This window comes from Megalops cyprinoides, chromosome 7, assembly GCF_013368585.1.
Source record: "Megalops cyprinoides isolate fMegCyp1 chromosome 7, fMegCyp1.pri, whole genome shotgun sequence".
In the NCBI taxonomy this organism is placed as follows: domain Eukaryota; kingdom Metazoa; phylum Chordata; class Actinopteri; order Elopiformes; family Megalopidae; genus Megalops; species Megalops cyprinoides.
Window position 1 is genome coordinate 37,677,848 of NC_050589.1, and position 16,683 is coordinate 37,694,530.

A 16,683-nucleotide genomic window follows, 5' to 3' on the forward strand; every position below is an offset into this window, starting at 1 on the left:
TTACAATGATAACTGAGACAAAAAAGGTAAATGGCTGGCCTGTAATTTTTTTTACTTCACGTATACCACGTATACGTATTTAAAGAAAATCTTTACACTCGATTCATTCCACTTTCTTTTACAAAACTTTAAAAAGATACAAAAATGAATGAAGTGAGAAAGAGATTATCAACGTGGCAAGAGCTGAATATTCACCTGAGCACCTGGTAGTTTATATAGAATTCTAAGTATGGATATATGTTGTGAAGTGTGAAGCAAGTGTGAAGCAAGAGCAGGGAAATGGAGATTCATTATAGAGAGTCTGAAGCAGGAAGGATAACTGTCCTTCTCTGCGAGTTATGGCTTTTCATGGTGACTCCTCTGTAGCATCCCAGAGCTGTCGCATGTTCACATGTGCTGAGATACACGTGACCCCCCCTCACACAGTCATGTTTATCCATTCAGCTCCACTCTTCCTCAGGGTCCTCTTGGGATTCAGATGTGATCCACCACATAGCTCTGGTAAGGATGGCCAAGCAGGGTTTCCACATCACCTCGTGCCACCACCCAGCACCTGCCGTGGTGGCGTTTCCTCACTGTGTCCTTTAAGTGCTTGTCCTGCAGAGTAACATGAATGCTCACCTCCCCCCTCCTCAGCACTCCCACTGCGAGATGCCCCTCTGCATTCTCCTGGGTGTGCTGGACGGTACTATCTTGAGGTTCCTTAGCCCAGTCAATCTCAATGCCTGAATGCTGGAATTGACCTTGGAATGGGGCAGAGAGAAGGAAGCATGATGAATACTGGGTACTGTAGTTTTTAACTACTGTAGCGTTTAACTAATCAACACCATGTACGGTATGAATCATGGCTGTTATTGTGAGGGCTGACTGTTCAGAGTGTGATCTAGGGCAGCAACTTAACTTTGTACTGGTGAACTGACCATCCAACCAGAGGAGGCAGGCTTGCCTTCTGCCTTTCATACAGAACCTGAATTGCTTACAATAAATATTCAGGCTCTATAAATGTATATGTAGAAAACATTTGCAAAGCATGCTGGTCTGCTTTGTCAGCTTTACAAAATTAAAAATAGTAGAACCGATACCTATAATAATATCCTGTGGTGTAATTAACAGTTAGAATGTGGATTACCCAAAAGCCCTTGTGTGAGGGGGGACAGGGCCTCGCCTTCAGCCACATAGAAGCCCAGGTGGGCTATCTGTAGGTAGGTGGGGTGCTTGTAGTGGTGGAAGAGGATGAGGAAACGCAAGCCCCACCCGAGCTCCACCCAGCAGCGGAGATGGTCATCTATGGCAACCCTTATGCCTTGCCTTGTTACTGATCCTGGTTTGTTGGTGGACAGTTTCACCCGTCCCTCCCCCTCCATTACCACGGCATCCAGGGTCACCATGATGACAAAACTCCCTGTTGCACCCAAAGCTGCGGAGATAGTAAGCTGGTCAAAGTAGGTGCGGCTCCGGTCCTCAAACCCCAGCTTTGAGGGAGCCCACGCCAAGCGTCCATCCACAATAATACCTGGAAGAGGCAAGGGGGAAGTATACATCCGACAACAACATTGTTTAGCAATTCCAATTTATGCTTAATGGACAGCTGTAACTAAAAGGATAGGTTAAACAACTTGTGCTGCCAGCTGTACCTTTCTCTGGGTCCTCCAGCAGCCGCAGTACGTCATTAGCTTGGCCATCAATCGTGAAACACAGGTTCTCATCCAATGCAGAGAGGTGAACCACAAAGTGGGGGTCTCCATCCACTGCAACAGGGAACCAATGGAACTGATTATGGACACAATGAGTTATCTGCATGAAATCACTTACCAAACAGAATTTATTAAAGATAATATTGCAGGCACAGGCAAAAACACTATCAGCAAGACAGACCCTGTTATGAATACAAGAAATGCCACACGGAAATTGCATTAGTGTACAATAATATGTGACCACCGATGAAGTATCACAACACTGCAGCAGTGCCCCTGTGACATACTTACCTGAGGAAGAAAATAACCTCTGAGAGGTCTGGCTGCCTGACATGCCTCTGTCTGGAGAGGGAAGAATTTAGACAAATTCAGATACCCCTCCGCATGCCTATCTCACTCACCCCCTAGCACCACACCAGCCTCACTTTGACTGACACCGTGTACTTCCACCCCCGCACCCCCATATTCTGCACTCTCACACCCACTTCATCCATAGGGAGATTTCTAACCAGCAGGTTGTTGGTACTAGTCCTTGGTGTCGTACTGCTGTAATACTAAAGTGCTTCAGGCAATTTCCTGCCATGTAAATTATTTTCATTCAGTGTATCTGCTAAGAGGGTAAATAAATGATGCAGGTCTGTTGCTGCATTACTGTCACACTCTTGCCCAGGACAGCTTCAATGAATGAGGTGTCATTATTTCAGTACTGAGTAATTCAACTGGTAGAACACACATCTGAAAGGTATTTATTAAATTTACAATAATATCTTGCCAGACAAAGAATTCTCATACTTGTAATGTAATATCTGCCATCGCTGTCTGTTTCATCCCCTGAAAGTGCAAACAGAGAACATTTAATAATGAGAACAGGTCATTTATTCCAACTATGCTTGTCACTTTGCCTAATGTAGAGTGTATCCAGCACTGTATCAAACCTGTCCTTTAATATATTAAGGGTCTTTGCCTCCACTATGAACCCTAGTAAGCTATTACATGCATTAATACATCTGGAGAAAGGGCGGTAATTAAGTCTTAATAAAACTAATTCATTGCAAAAAGGTAAAATGATATCAGAATGCTGCAGATGATTTTTTCAGATCACTAGTCATGGTAAACTCTCAAATGTGCAGCTACGGAGTGATCTGAGAATTTAATGTCACCACCATCTATAGGCAGCATTATGATAAAAGTGAATGATATTTGCCTTGCTGCACAGGTAGCTCAGACATGGGGTAAAATCTATTAAAGAGATTAACAAAATGGAAAGTGAATTAACCAATCAAATAACCATTGTCCAATCTCTTGCATTCCATATATTGCATACTGCACTGTATTACTCATTGTACTGCATAATTGAATTATTTTCATGATAGTAGTTATCATATGTTGTGGAGAATAGCTGTTGTTTATTTCTGGACCTTTTAGTCACGCTCACATACCCCAGGACACAATGTAATGTCCCATGATTATCTTACCCAAAGTCTGGTTTGCTGTGCTGTTTTGCCACTGATAATGAAAAAACATTAAAGGGCAAATATGAAACCACTTGGACTACAATTTATCATGCAATGTCCATGCATATATGTGTGCATTCTAGTAAAAAAGACACATATTGCTCATCTGAAGCTCTGAGGAGTTTCTCAGTTGCTATAGGGCACTTACAGCTACAGGGATATGTTTCTAAATGTTTATTTGCCCTTTAACTTACAAGAATCATAATTGAGGTCATAGTCGTAGTCATAGTTTGCATCATAATCTGAAAAATGAAGTCAAACATAATTAAAGGGTGCACCTGCCAATAAAGTGCATTGGCTGTCTGTAACCTGTTTTACCCTCCTGTATCCTGCATCACCTGTATGTAACCTGCATCACATGTCTGTTATCTGAATCACATACCCATAACCTGTAACACCTGCCTGCAGCTTGAATACCCTGTCTGCAACAACCTAGAACAAGGTCTCCATTTCATTAAACAATCAACCAACAGTGAATATTGCCTATGGGGACACTATAAATAAAATTCAATTCAATTCAATTCAATTCAATTTTATTTGTATAGCGCTTTTTACAACACAAGTTGTCATAAAGCAGCTTTACATTGATCCCAGGCCTGAGACCCTCTGAGAGCAAGCCTAAGGCAATGGTGGCAAGGAAAAACTCCCCAATTAACAGGGGGGGGGGGGGGTTGGGAACAGTTAACAAACCTCACCTTTGACAAGCTCCATATCTAAAACAGAAGGGAGGGGGAGATGGATTAAGATGATTCATGGAAGACCAGCACAGCATTTGCCACAGAGTAGGAATTTCAAAACACAAAACATTGAAAGAGTTAAAATCAGTCACTTAGATGTATTCATGTAGCAGTTGATTTACACACTGCCCACATTAATACACCTGCCACAGTACTCTTTTAAATGAAACAGTTAATGAACAATTTCTTGAATATGCTACTATTCATCAGAATGAGACACGGAGAAAAAAGAAGCGATAGAGATTATTTTCTCATGCCTACACTATGATATGTGAGAGTACATGTCACGTGATGTCATGTGCTCTTACATGACATGATGCGAGATGATGTGAAACGTGATCAAACATCACACTGTAAAGCGGCTGATGTCAGCACAGTAAATTTAACATGCTTACCAGTTTTCTGACCCTGAATAATAGCGGCAACATCTGGAGCTGAGACAGAAGGAGGTGAGGAAAAAGAGCATTTTCCAGTTAAAATCAACAAGTAAATTTGACTGTTTTTACCAATATTTTCTATTACCCATGCTCCTACGTATCCTGGGTAAATAAATCCAATCACTTATAGATTAGGTTTGTATTACAAACTTCTAAATCATTCTGTGAAATTTATGATCATTCAACAAGCTATTTAAATGACAATGTAAAAGCAACCTGCTGTTTTCTACTGTTTCACTGCAGAAGACAGAGGGAAGAGAAGCAGCCCATAGTGATGGCATGTTTTGTAGTGTTATATAACAGTTTGGATTTTGCTTTATTTACATGGCAGCTAAAATTAGTTGTCAAGCCTGCAATTTCTTTTGCGATGGGAGTGCCTTGGTTGTAGAGAGCTGGGTGAATGTGGGCTAGCTGCGGGAAGCTACAGTGTACATTCAAGCCAATGAGTCAAACATGCATCCACCAGCATCAGGGACATGACACTGCCTTCGTCAGAACACATGACAATGCCACCTCCAGGGAAGGATTCATCTCAAACTCTCTGCTGTTATGTGTTCTATTATTATACAGATAGACAAATGGGGGGGGGGGGGGCAAATGCCAATCAGCAGTAAACAAGTTTGACAGTTCTCTGCCTCAGAGTGTCCTTCTCTTATTTCACTAACTCACAGATATGAGACATTAACATGACATTTGAGCCTTGACCGCAGAGGGCTCGGTCAAGGCTCACGTGAGGAAGAAAGGACGACTGAGGCCAGAAACCTGGTCACGTGGCCAATGATTTCACCAACAGTGACTGTGAGAAAAATATAATGGGAAAAAACGGACTGGATGCAATTTTAAAAAAAACCATCAGTGTTACGGACTCCCAGCAGAGTGTAGTTTTTGACAGGTTTAACCTCCAGAATGGCTCACTCTCTCGTGAACAGCATACAAGAGAACCATGCACACAAGGAGCATGTATGTGCGGCAGCTTCAGAGAGCAGTGGGAAGGGGTGTCCTCCTTCACATGGAAGCACCAGACCTTTGCGCTCAAAACAGGTGGAATCTGATCATGGCCGATACTCAAAAGTGCGTGTCATATGTCATGTCTCAACATCTGGGCAGATGGCGGACTTACCCAGCTGGCTTGCAGCCTCCAAGACTTTAATTGAACCCATGGCTCCTGCCAGGGGAACAAACGTGGCAGCAACCAAGGTGGCAACTTCAGTGTCACTCCCAGTGTCGGTGGCAGGATTAGGCGTGGCAGGCGGTGGCACAGAGAGCCCATGGAAGAGGGTAGTGAGGTGGGGGTGATGGAAGTCAGTAGCGGATGTGCTGCCATTTTCAGTTTCAAAGGAAGAGGAGAGGGAGGTTTTCCCAAAGTGGGAAGGGGGCGTAGTTTTGGCAGAAGTGGGGGGTGGGGTGGAAGTTTTCCCAGAGAGTGGTGACGGGGCACTTTTGACAGAGCTAGTGGGAAGGGTGAGAGGTGGGGAGGTAGTTTTTGGTGTGGTAGAAGTTTTCCCAGAGATGTCTGATGGAACACTTTTGACATTGCTTGGGGATGGTGTGGTGGTCTTTGTAGTCAGTGATGGAGAGGATGTTTTTTCAGGGGTGGGTGTGGTGGAGGGCCTCCCAGAATGGGGAGGTTGTAGGGGGTGTCCTGTAGTGTGTAGCCCAGATGGGGGGCTGTGGGGTGGGGATTTGGTGACCAGACTGCTTTCGAGTTTTGGTTTGCTAGTCCTGGGGCTGGGGGTGGAGCTGGGCTTTTTGGTAGAACCAGGTGTTGCCAATTTAGTGACAGGGACGGGGGTGAGGAGTTGGTTCGTGGTGGTTACACCCACACTGGCTGTGGTTGTATGGGTCGTTGGGGCCGATGTGGTTGTGGTTGCAGAGGGGCCAGGAGTGGAGTCAGGCTTCATTTCATCAGCATCAGGCTTGACCACCACCAGGGAGGTGAAAGGGGTGACAAAATTATACTTGAGAGAGAGGTTTGTGGCTTTCTCTCCCAGCAGTCGCTGGGTGGCAGCGTCTGTGGTGTTCAGCTTAGTCTGTAGCAACTCTTTGATGGTGAAATATGCCCACAAACGACGCACAAAACTGGAGATGCCCTCCACACTACCCGGGCAAGTCAGAGTTCCATTGCTCTCAGGTCTGGTGATTGACACATGGTTCTCCAATTTCAGTTTGTGGGTTGAGTCAACTGCAGCCAGGGAGACTTTCAAGTCCTGGACTCCAGGTTTGATGCGTCCTGCCACCACGAGCTCAGAGCCCTGGAAGTAGTTTGGGAAGAGAGCACGGGTGACGTCGTAGGCCTGGTCATCCAGGTAGGAGAGCTGGATGTCAGAGAGAAGGGGACTTGCTACTTCATCGTAGAAGCCTTTGAGCTGCAAAGCAGCGTCTGAATCCTCATAAACCATCCGGGCAACACCGCGGTTCTCCAGGGCCAGGCGCCGCAGAAGGGGGAAGTCTGCATCGTCCCCAAAGGCCAGGCCAAACAGTGAGGCCGTCCCCAGGGCATCCCTGGCATTACGCAGTATGGCTTCCCCTGATGTTACTCCGATGGTGGGCTCACCATCCGTCAGAAAGATCACCAGCGGGACTCGGCGACCTCCTGACCCCTGTGCCGCAGCTCTGGTTGCAGGGCGGTTCACCAGCTGGGCTGCTGAGAGCAGGGCTGAATTGATGTTTGTCCCTGGAGGAGGAAGGAGGAAGGAGGAGAGTGTGAGAGAAAGTGAGTTAAAAGCACTCTTTTTACATAGAGAAAAACAAGATTGAAATAAGAGGCTGAGAAAGACATACACCCCTCTGCGCTGATCTTCTTGACAAACTCTTTGGCTTCACGCACGTTTTGTCGAGTGGCCTGCACGGTGCCACCCGTATTCCAGGTATGAACCTATAAAGGCAGCAGTGTGGTGCGAGAGTTTAAGGAGCAGGACTCAGAGGCTGTTCAATTAGCAAGTGGGAAACTACTGTCTGTGCTGTTCAACTAGGTACTTAGTCTTAATTGCTTCAGTAAATATGTAACTGTAGTAATAATAATTCAGTGACATAAGCCCTCAGTAAGGGCACCAGCCAAGCACATAGGAACTGCAAACTCACCTTATCTGAAAAGGTAATGATGTTAAAGTGGTCACCCTCTCGTAGATCACTCAGGATTGTCACCATAGCCTGCTTTGTCTGCACAGAGGAAATGTATCAGTGCTGTCACTTCCAGCCATTTTCATCTTTGTTATTTTGTAGTTTGATTTTTTATGCAGATGTGCCCTGAAGTTAATAAAATCTGACAAATCTGCAATATTCCAATTTAGCAAAAGACCAGATGGAGTTCTACCTGCTTGATTTTAGTGCCAATCATTGAACCGCTGATGTCAATAACAAAGATGACATCCTTAGGTACAATGGGCAGTCCTCGTGGTGCAAAAAAGTGGACAAAGTATCCGTCATAGATCTTAAATGGAGAGACAAAAAAATGAAAGCTTAATTTTATGAAAAGAGCTAAAAAAAGTTCATTTTCAAATTGCACAATAAGAGCTTTCATACTGATAATCAAGCACATAAATAAAACAAGTACATTTGTACTTGTGTCTTTTTATCTTTGATATTTACCTGAGGTACTGCAATTATTAATCGAGTTGTATTTACCATAAAACCCTCTCTGATGAATTTATGTATACATCCTTTACTGTTGAAGTTTTGAAATTACAGCATAGAATTTAAGCAGCTATGGAAAGAGACCAGACACAGGTCTGAGTTTCAGTCACCCTATGGACAGGCCTTCACCTGGATGTCGCCCATGAGGTCACTTAGCTCCACATCATACTGGATGACAAAGTCTGCACTGAGACCCTTTGGAGAAGCGCTGGTCTGTTGCTGCACAGTGGGTGCATAGCGCACCCGTGCACAATGTGGTGTCCGCTGGATCTGAGTGGAGGGAGGAGGTTCTGCCTCTCTCTCTGAGAGAGTATGAGAGAGAGGAAATCACTTCATCTGCATCTCAAGACAGTCCTCTAGCATCTCTCACAGCTGACTGCAATGTGTTAACATTTTTGCACAATGCTGTCAGACACCCCTCCTTCCAAAAACTAAAACAGACAGACACACTCACAAATGCTCACACACACACACACACACACACACACACTTGTACCTCTGACAGTGTTGGACAGCAGGCGGTTAGTTCTCAGTGGCAGTGCTCGGATGAAGCTGATGCCTGATCTCTCTGCCACTGTGACCTCGAGAGAGAGGTTATGAACAGGCTGTCCCGGACGGAGCCCCAGCACCAACTCATAGTGACCCAGACGCCGTGCCAACAACTCCTCGTAAGTCAAAGAAAAGGACAGGCGGGTTCCTGATGGCACGCTTACTGCAACCCTGAACTTCTCAACCTCACGCTCCCTGAGGGACATCACAAGAAGTTCAGAACAGCAGAAAGAAATCACCATCCATCCCCTCTACAAAGGTCTTTTAATGACCACTATTGTAATTAGTACAAAATTGAACAAAACAAATGTAGACTACTTGGATACTGGGGAAATCCATTTTCAAATTGTGTAAAATTTAATCAAAGGTGGTATCAAACCCCATTTGAACTAACTTTGTAGCCACAAGCCCAGCTGTCTTTCCTCTCTTCTTGGCTGCATCATAGATCTTCTTAGCCACACCCCTTTCCTTCACCTGTGCCACATACACATTGCCATTGGAGGTGCTGGAAAATAGTGGAAGGGGGAGATGAGAAAAAAGGTTGTTCATAAACAAGTTTTTGAGAACAGGATAATCTGGACAGGTGGACTAGACATTGTGTTGGAAATATACACAGTTTGACAAGGATGGGGGCCATTGTATCCTCACACTGGATACAAAATTTGTTCAGTAAAATATCCAGCTAAAGCAACATATAAATGTGTAAAAATCATGTTATAAAATAAAGATGTTGACCTGGACTAGGGTGGGAGTCAAGCAAATACATATAATAAAAGCATATCTGGCATTAACCATGCAACATAAAAAGGTGGTAAAGGTGATAAGTAAGGAAGTAATTTCCCTCTAAAAACAGGACCATTCATAACAGCCGCAAACTCTTTCTCAAGAAAAATGTAATCAGAAACATAGACTTAATCCTAACTCACATAGCCATTTCTCTGCCTTCAGGCCATAAGAGATGCAAGGGAAAGGTCATAGCCCTTAAACAGAAATGCATTCAAATCAGAACCAACAAAGTGAAACCAAAATAAACCAGGGGAGCTTTAATGAGAGCCTGTTTTGGAAAAGAGTGGAATAAATGGTTGGTTTCTGTAAAGAGGTCCAGAGGTACCTGTATTTGTGTGGCAGAGTGAAAACGGACGTGTGTGTGTGTGTGTGTGTGTGTGTGTGTGTGTGTGTGGGGGGGGGGGGGGGGGGCAGTGAACACAGAGGTCTCAGTCACTAACAGAAACTCCCTGAACTCATGAAATGGAAATGCCACAGAATTTTCCTTTAGGTAGCAGGGGAAGTTCAGACAGTACTGGGCTGTGTGTGTGTGTTTTTCATGTGCATTTGTGTGTATACTTGTGTGTATATGCATGCATGTGTTTTTGGGTGTGTATGTGAGAATATTTATGGCTGTGTGTGTGTGTGTGTGCGCGTGTGTCTGTGTCCGTGTTAGTGTGTGTGCGCCTGTGTGTATGTTGGCCTGTTGCCTTGGTAAACTGCAGTGGGAGAGAAAGCAAAGAAGGATGGAGCACTGCTCTCATTTTCTTGATCAACTTTCTGATTTCAATGCACAAAGCCACTATTCATCAGCTCCTAAGCACCCAACTCCTGACCTGCCCACACTCCTAAATCCAGCTCTAGGCTTTGCCTTGGGCCTGTGATCTGTGTTTGTTTGGGTAGCTTTTTTATTTATTTTTAGCCTTTTTAACAGCAACTCGGTTTATACTCCTGCCTCCCTATAACTCATTGAACCATCAGTTCCTGTCAGATACACTCTTTGGCTTGGACTTTTTCATCTCTGGCTTCCTTTACCTCCACTAATGTCCTCCTCACCATTTCCTTTATTTACATTCTTACCTCTTCTCCGAATTGGTTGATTTTCCATTATTTGTTTTACATATTTTTCCTGCTTACCATCCAGAAGAATATTATTTATCTCTGTGTTCACTTCATTTTACTGTGCCAGATTGAGATGGAGAGTCATTGCAGGAAATATTTTCACTTTGAAAGATTATGCAAGATTAGCACCCATTTGAGAGGAAACAAGCAATAGTTAATAGAATTAGGGGCTGCAAGTGTCTTGTGCAGTGGAACAGAAGGGCCAGTGTGTGTAAATAGGATGATAAGAAGCACGCAAAGAAAAAAATAACAGAGGGGAGAGGGAGTCTGAGTGACTGAAAGAAAGAGCGGGAGAATGTGTCTTAATATGTCAGACTTACATGCTGAAGTTGGAGATGAAGGCAGTAGAGGGCAGGTCCACTTCGAATGCTGCCTCCTTGGTCACAGACAGCTGGTTCCACACAGAGCTCAGCACTGTGGTGGCAGCATAGTGGGACACCACAGAACAATGCACATGGAAGTCTGTCACCTTCAGCTGGAAATCACAGGCACCAGACAATCATAATGGGACCTTCCCACTGGGAACAGAGCTGTCACAAACAGCACTGATGAAATGCATTTCCCCAAAAATTCCTTTCGGTCCTGACGCCCTTTCTGCAGAGATCCACTAGCCGTACGGTGCACCAAAAACATAACATAAAAAAATTCTCAAGTGTAAATTAAATCTAGATTTAAAGTGCCATCTTAAATCAATTGTTTTATAGATATCTTCAGATTTAAACCACATACATCTCAAAAGTAAGTGTTTTTTTTTAAACATTATGTAGAAGACTTCCAAGTAGCTCATTTCACTTCAAAATGGGTTTGAAACCAGCTGTGTATTATACCAACAATGATCAGGAGCTCACATCAGCAAAACAAATTGGATTTGTTAAACCAGGGAAAAGAGTGGGTATGTCGATCAGGTTCTCCTTGTTTAACTACTCTTAGACACCCAGGGAGTCATCAGATGCCTGTCAGTTACTTGGATCACATCAGTGGAGTAGTGCCCTCCAGTTGGCACTCACTTCACAGTGGTTGCCTTCTATGCTATTGTACAGTATCAGAGGATTGCATTCGTCTTGCTTCAGCACTCCTGCACAAATGCAGAGGTAGTTATAGTGAGATGAACCTAAAGCGTAAGATTCCAAAATAGGGATGCATAAAAAGGAAAATATTAAAAACCTGATACAATAAACTCTTATAATACAATAAGGAACTGTAAAATGACACAAACCCATTCAAACAGAGTTAGCTAGCTGGCTAGCTAGTTAGTTACCCAACCTTCACTATAATCACAAAACAACTGTTTGTTAAAACTACACAAAATTGGTGTCCTTAAATCCATTGTCTATTATTTATTTAAATTTTGATACTGTTTCCACAATGTATCTATGAATAATCTACATTATTGCAATGGATAGGTGACTCTACAGACTAAGCAGGCTGTTTCTCAGTGCTCTTTGTTTGGTGATAATGGGAAGACATATTTTCAATCCCACTCCAATCTTTTTTTATCCTTTTAATCACAGTGGCTGAAAGCTCACTTAATTGATTGTAAAACTGAATCATTTTTCAGAAGCAAATATATTAAGTCATTTTTGTCAGGAAATGTAAACTCCATGGTGTTAGCTAACAAGTCGGCATTCAGCAATACTGCCAATGGAGGGATGATGCAGAACACAGTTAACCTAGCTAACTTGTCTGTTTGGTCCAACTCCTACATGACATCTCATAACAAGAGATGTTATAAACCGTAGACCCAGTACTGTTTCAGAAACGTGTAGATGCTTAGTTATCAAAACCACTTAGCTTGCCCTAATTCCATTAAAAGACTGATCACTGCTATAATAAACTGCCTCTTTGTGAAACCACATAACAGACATAACAGTGATCCATCATTTTGCCCATCATTGTCATTAATATCAACCATATGTCAGTGGCAGCAATATTAAAATTTATATTTGCACACAAAGATTTAAACTGAAAATACTTTGAAACCTAAGATTCATGATTTAAATACATTTTTATTTTTCTAAATATTTACTTTGCAGCTCATATTTGAAAAGAAGTAAATATACAAATTTTGTCTTAAATCTCTGATTTGATTGGTCATGTGTAAAATATAAACTTAATATTACACATTAGTTGCACAATAGTTGAGAAAACATTCTAATTCACTGTTTTTATTTTTTTCATATGAATAGCATTTCCAATGATTTTCCAATTATTTAACTAACTTTCCAATGACTTAGTAAACAATTGCAAAGACTTCAATTTAACTTCTGAAATTTAAAAGGTGAGGCATCAGATCTGACGCATGGAACAGAGCTCAGACGTATTGTGAAATATGACATTTCACATAACCATGCTGAAAAGAACATCTGAGTAGGTGGATAAGACTTGATGGCTGCTAGCAAAACACAGAAAAGAATGTTAAAAATGTGCGTTGTCCCTGTGTGAAATGTTATGGACAAAATTGCTTATCATGTCTGTACAAGCCAAGATGCACTGTGTTTGGGTTAGTAGGCTTTTGTAGCTGAAGCAATCCTACAGTCTCATGCAACACTTCTCTGCTTCTGGCTTACAAGGACAGCAATGATACCTACCCAGCCCACCCTGGACTACAGCAACACTGTCAGGGTACGGTAGGGCTGCAATGTAGCTCCGTCACACCATTACAGGATGCAGAATTGATTTTCAACAAAACTAGTTAACTATGAAAAGAGCACCTCATTAACCTACAAAATGAACAGACAAGCCCTGAACAGCTCAACTCCAAGGAACTGTCAGAGGGTGTATAATCAGGGCTTAAGCGTGCTTTCAACCATCAAAGACAGTAGCTGTACTGCATACTTTCTGTCTGTGCATGAGATTCCCCTTGGTGTTGGGAGGTGTTTATTTTTCAGAGAGGATTCCTGGCATGCAGAGAGGGGAAAGTTGGGGTCTGTTTTCATGCCTGTGACACAATGCAGAGAACTGTGTATGCTGCTAGCTTCCTATTGAGCACACACGTACACACACTTGTTTAAACACACACATGCAATCAGTCATAACAATGTATGTACACGTATACACACATATACACACCCATGCACATGCATAATCACATGCACATAGTGGGTATTGGGAGGGGGCTGTGTAAAATACATGAATTATGGAAAATGAGATCTGAAGTTTATCTAAATAAGCACCATTCTGCCCCACTGCCCCAACAAGGCCAGCATCCACAGACATGCTGATACATTAGAGGGGGTAACAGGATGAGGGATTTGCAGGATAAACACCATTATTCTGAATGGAATGCAGACACAGCTGCAGGCTAGTGAAGGCTAATCAGTAGATGCATGCTCACCTCCGGCCTTGCTGGTTTGGTTTGACGCTTTACTCTCTGGAAAAGAGAGCAAATGCTGTTAGAGCCCCACTGAAACACAGGATGAAGAGAAACTAAAACATACACACAGTCTCAACGTAGCATAATGATTGAGGCGCCTTGCTTATAATCAGCAGTTTGCAGGTTGAAATCCTAGGTATGACACTGCTGTTGTGCCCTATAAAAGGACAATATGTAATCAGTGTAAGTTCCCCCATATGAGGGCATAACAGACATGTTTAATTCTTTAGAAAGGTACTTCATAACATCCATGTGCAGTACCAACCAGCATTACGTTGAATGCCAGGAAGAAGGCTTACAACACATCTCATGCCACCTGAACCTCTCACTCCAAAACTGGACTTGGAAGTTGCTTTTTTGCAGACTGACAAATCTAACGGATTTTTATGGAAAAAATCAGTCATATGATATAATCTCCAGCATCTACGGATGAGGTTTTGGCCTCAATGTTGCTTAAAAAAATGAGTGAATCAGACCTATTCATGAATGGCAGGGAAATGGGAATAAATGTGGGCAGTGTGCACAGGGCAGCAGTGAGCATGCTCCAGTGGGTTTCGAGCGCTAATATTGCTCACAGATCACTGCTGTGTCAATATATGACCACATAAACTGGAGACTGCCTGAAAGGTCTATAAACAGATAACTGCTCCCCAAGAGACCCTCCCCTCTGAACTGTTCAGTTCATGCATTTTGTATGCAGTTGTGTTGCTCTGAATCAGCCAAATCAACACTGTTCTGTGCACAGACACATGTTAAGTTGCATTTTCACCTCGAGCTGCAGCCCAGAACGTCTGCAGAGTTTGAATTGCATGCACTTAGTACCATCTGCCTTGTAAATGATAGCACACTTGCATGTGTTTTGGACAGCAGACAGGGTTACGCAGCTGGCAGATGTGTGTACATGCAGCCTCAGTGCCCATATGTGTCTGCAAGCTTTTGTCTGCACTTCGCGTTATAACGGAATGAATCTGACGGTGAATATGACACCGTTAAATACAGTGTGCCACTTTCTAAGGCAATTCATTGCAACTTTCAGTATAGCCACGATATGTTCCATTCATTCCATCCACTCATTCCAGCGTCTGACTACTTTCGACCACTACATACCCACGTGCCTGTATGAGAAAAACTCACCTGCAGAAAGACATTATTCCGGGCCCCCATGCACGCTCGGTATTCCTCTGACAAACCCACCTCGACAGACGTAGTTAAGAAGAGCAGGATGACACACAGACGCCTGACACTCCGCATCACCTTTCCCATCGCGGTATCAACCCACAAGCTAATGTGAATTAAGAACTGAGTCGTGTTCGCTTGTCTCCAAATACTCTGAAGCACAGTACTCAGGCTCCCGGTGAAAAAGATCCTGGCCGTGTAGACGAAACACGCGGCACACGCTGGTAATAAAAAAAGAACAAAAATGTTTTGAAAGTAGCGGTCTGTTTCCCACCCTCCCCACCCTACTTCACACTTGCTGAAACGAAAAATCAGAGGAAAATCAATTGATTCATTGCTGCAATGCAAATGCAAACTTGAACGCAAAACTAGCAATAAATCGCGTCCTAAAGATGTTCTGAATGAACAGTTACTATTGGATTAGCACATGGTAACAAAATTCTATAATTGTGTGCCCAAAGGTTAAGGTCTGGGTGGTGTTCCTGCGGTTTATACCACACCTCCTCACTGTCACATACTGGAAATTTCGCAAGCTACTGCCATCGCATCGGTAACCTTAGCGAAAACGAAAAGTTAACCCCTAAAAGCCGACTGACCGGAAACACGTTTAAAACGTCAAAGTTGCTGAAGAGCCAGTTTGCCAATATATTAAATCATATATGACGCCATCGTTTTTTGTTTTCGCCGTTCGTTGACAAACTAATGTGATTTGTTGATTTTAACATAATAGTAACAGTTCCCTCATCTGGCTCTGCACCATTCCTGGTGCATGGTTTTGTATATGTACAAGGCTCTTAATTGGAACTGGGTATTCTCCGATACTGCCATAAATAGCCTACTTCTTATATGTTTTAGCTGAAAAGAGGTAACTTCATTTATGTGTCATACGAACTTACATAATAACTTACATAATACTTTCGCCTGCTCTCCACAGTAACTCCATGGCTGGTGTAGAGGGAAAAAGAAATGGAGGGGGGAAAAAAACATCAGAGGTCATTTAAAACTTTACGTAGGCGAAATAAATTCAGATTTTTATCGATTGTTTTCTGTTATGGACATACATACATTTAGTGTTCATTTTCATTAAAAAATGTATAACGTAAAAACAATCACGATAAAAATCTAATCCGAATTCTTACTGGTATTTTGTTAAAAGAGTGTAGGCCCATTTATAGATTTTTTGGCTGTTTGCTTGGTAGCTATCCGTACTTCCCTAGTACCTTTGGAACTTTGGTGAACGTACTTTTGCTGTCCTCACAAATTCATCCCAAACATTTCTGAATCATAGTAAATTGAAGTCATTTTGCCATCTTTTTACCTATCCAGGTGACCGTTATCAAGGGTACTAAACAAATTACCACTTCACTGTACAATTAGGCTACTCTTATTGGATCCCAGACAACGCGTGTTGGAGTCTTAACGCACATGCTCATGTTCTTTTCACACATTTAGTAAATTCTCCCTGTTGATGTTGAAGGGTTGGCAAAAAAGTTCCCATATATCACACAAATATTAGTTATTCTTGGATATCAGAATGAGCCCCTGCTGCCTTCAGACTTGTCTTTTCTGGGCAAACAGTGGCCACAAAGGCAAATATTAATAGGCTTTCACTTGCAGCTTGTTGATTGAAAAAGTTTGCTATTTCTATTACTAAGTATAGGATTTTAGCATCCACACAGAGTA

The 16,683-nt window shown here is 42.8% G+C and overlaps 1 protein-coding gene across 3 annotated transcripts; it reads right to left on the bottom strand.

Moving 5' to 3' along the window:
• Positions 1-39: 39 nt before the first annotated feature.
• itih6 (inter-alpha-trypsin inhibitor heavy chain family member 6) lies at positions 40-15,256 on the bottom strand. 3 transcript variants are annotated; one of them, XM_036534279.1, is made up of 18 exons: positions 14,959-15,256; positions 13,786-13,821; positions 10,772-10,926; positions 8,959-9,069; positions 8,512-8,759; positions 8,145-8,317; positions 7,696-7,812; positions 7,464-7,541; positions 7,164-7,257; positions 5,503-7,056; positions 4,341-4,379; positions 3,904-3,921; positions 3,403-3,450; positions 2,487-2,525; positions 1,986-2,036; positions 1,635-1,748; positions 1,130-1,417; positions 40-743 (listed from the first exon to the last, which is right to left on the bottom strand). In XM_036534279.1, the coding sequence occupies exons 1-18, from the start codon at positions 15,085-15,087 to the stop codon at positions 475-477; spliced, it is 3,561 nt and encodes a 1,186-aa protein (XP_036390172.1). In that variant the 5' UTR covers positions 15,088-15,256; the 3' UTR covers positions 40-474. The 3 variants fall into 3 exon arrangements, with proteins under 3 accessions (XP_036390172.1, XP_036390170.1, XP_036390171.1); XM_036534277.1 differs by having other exon boundaries at positions 1,130-1,513; XM_036534278.1 differs by lacking the exon at positions 3,403-3,450 and having other exon boundaries at positions 1,130-1,513.
• Between the last annotated feature and the right edge of the window lie 1,427 nt (positions 15,257-16,683).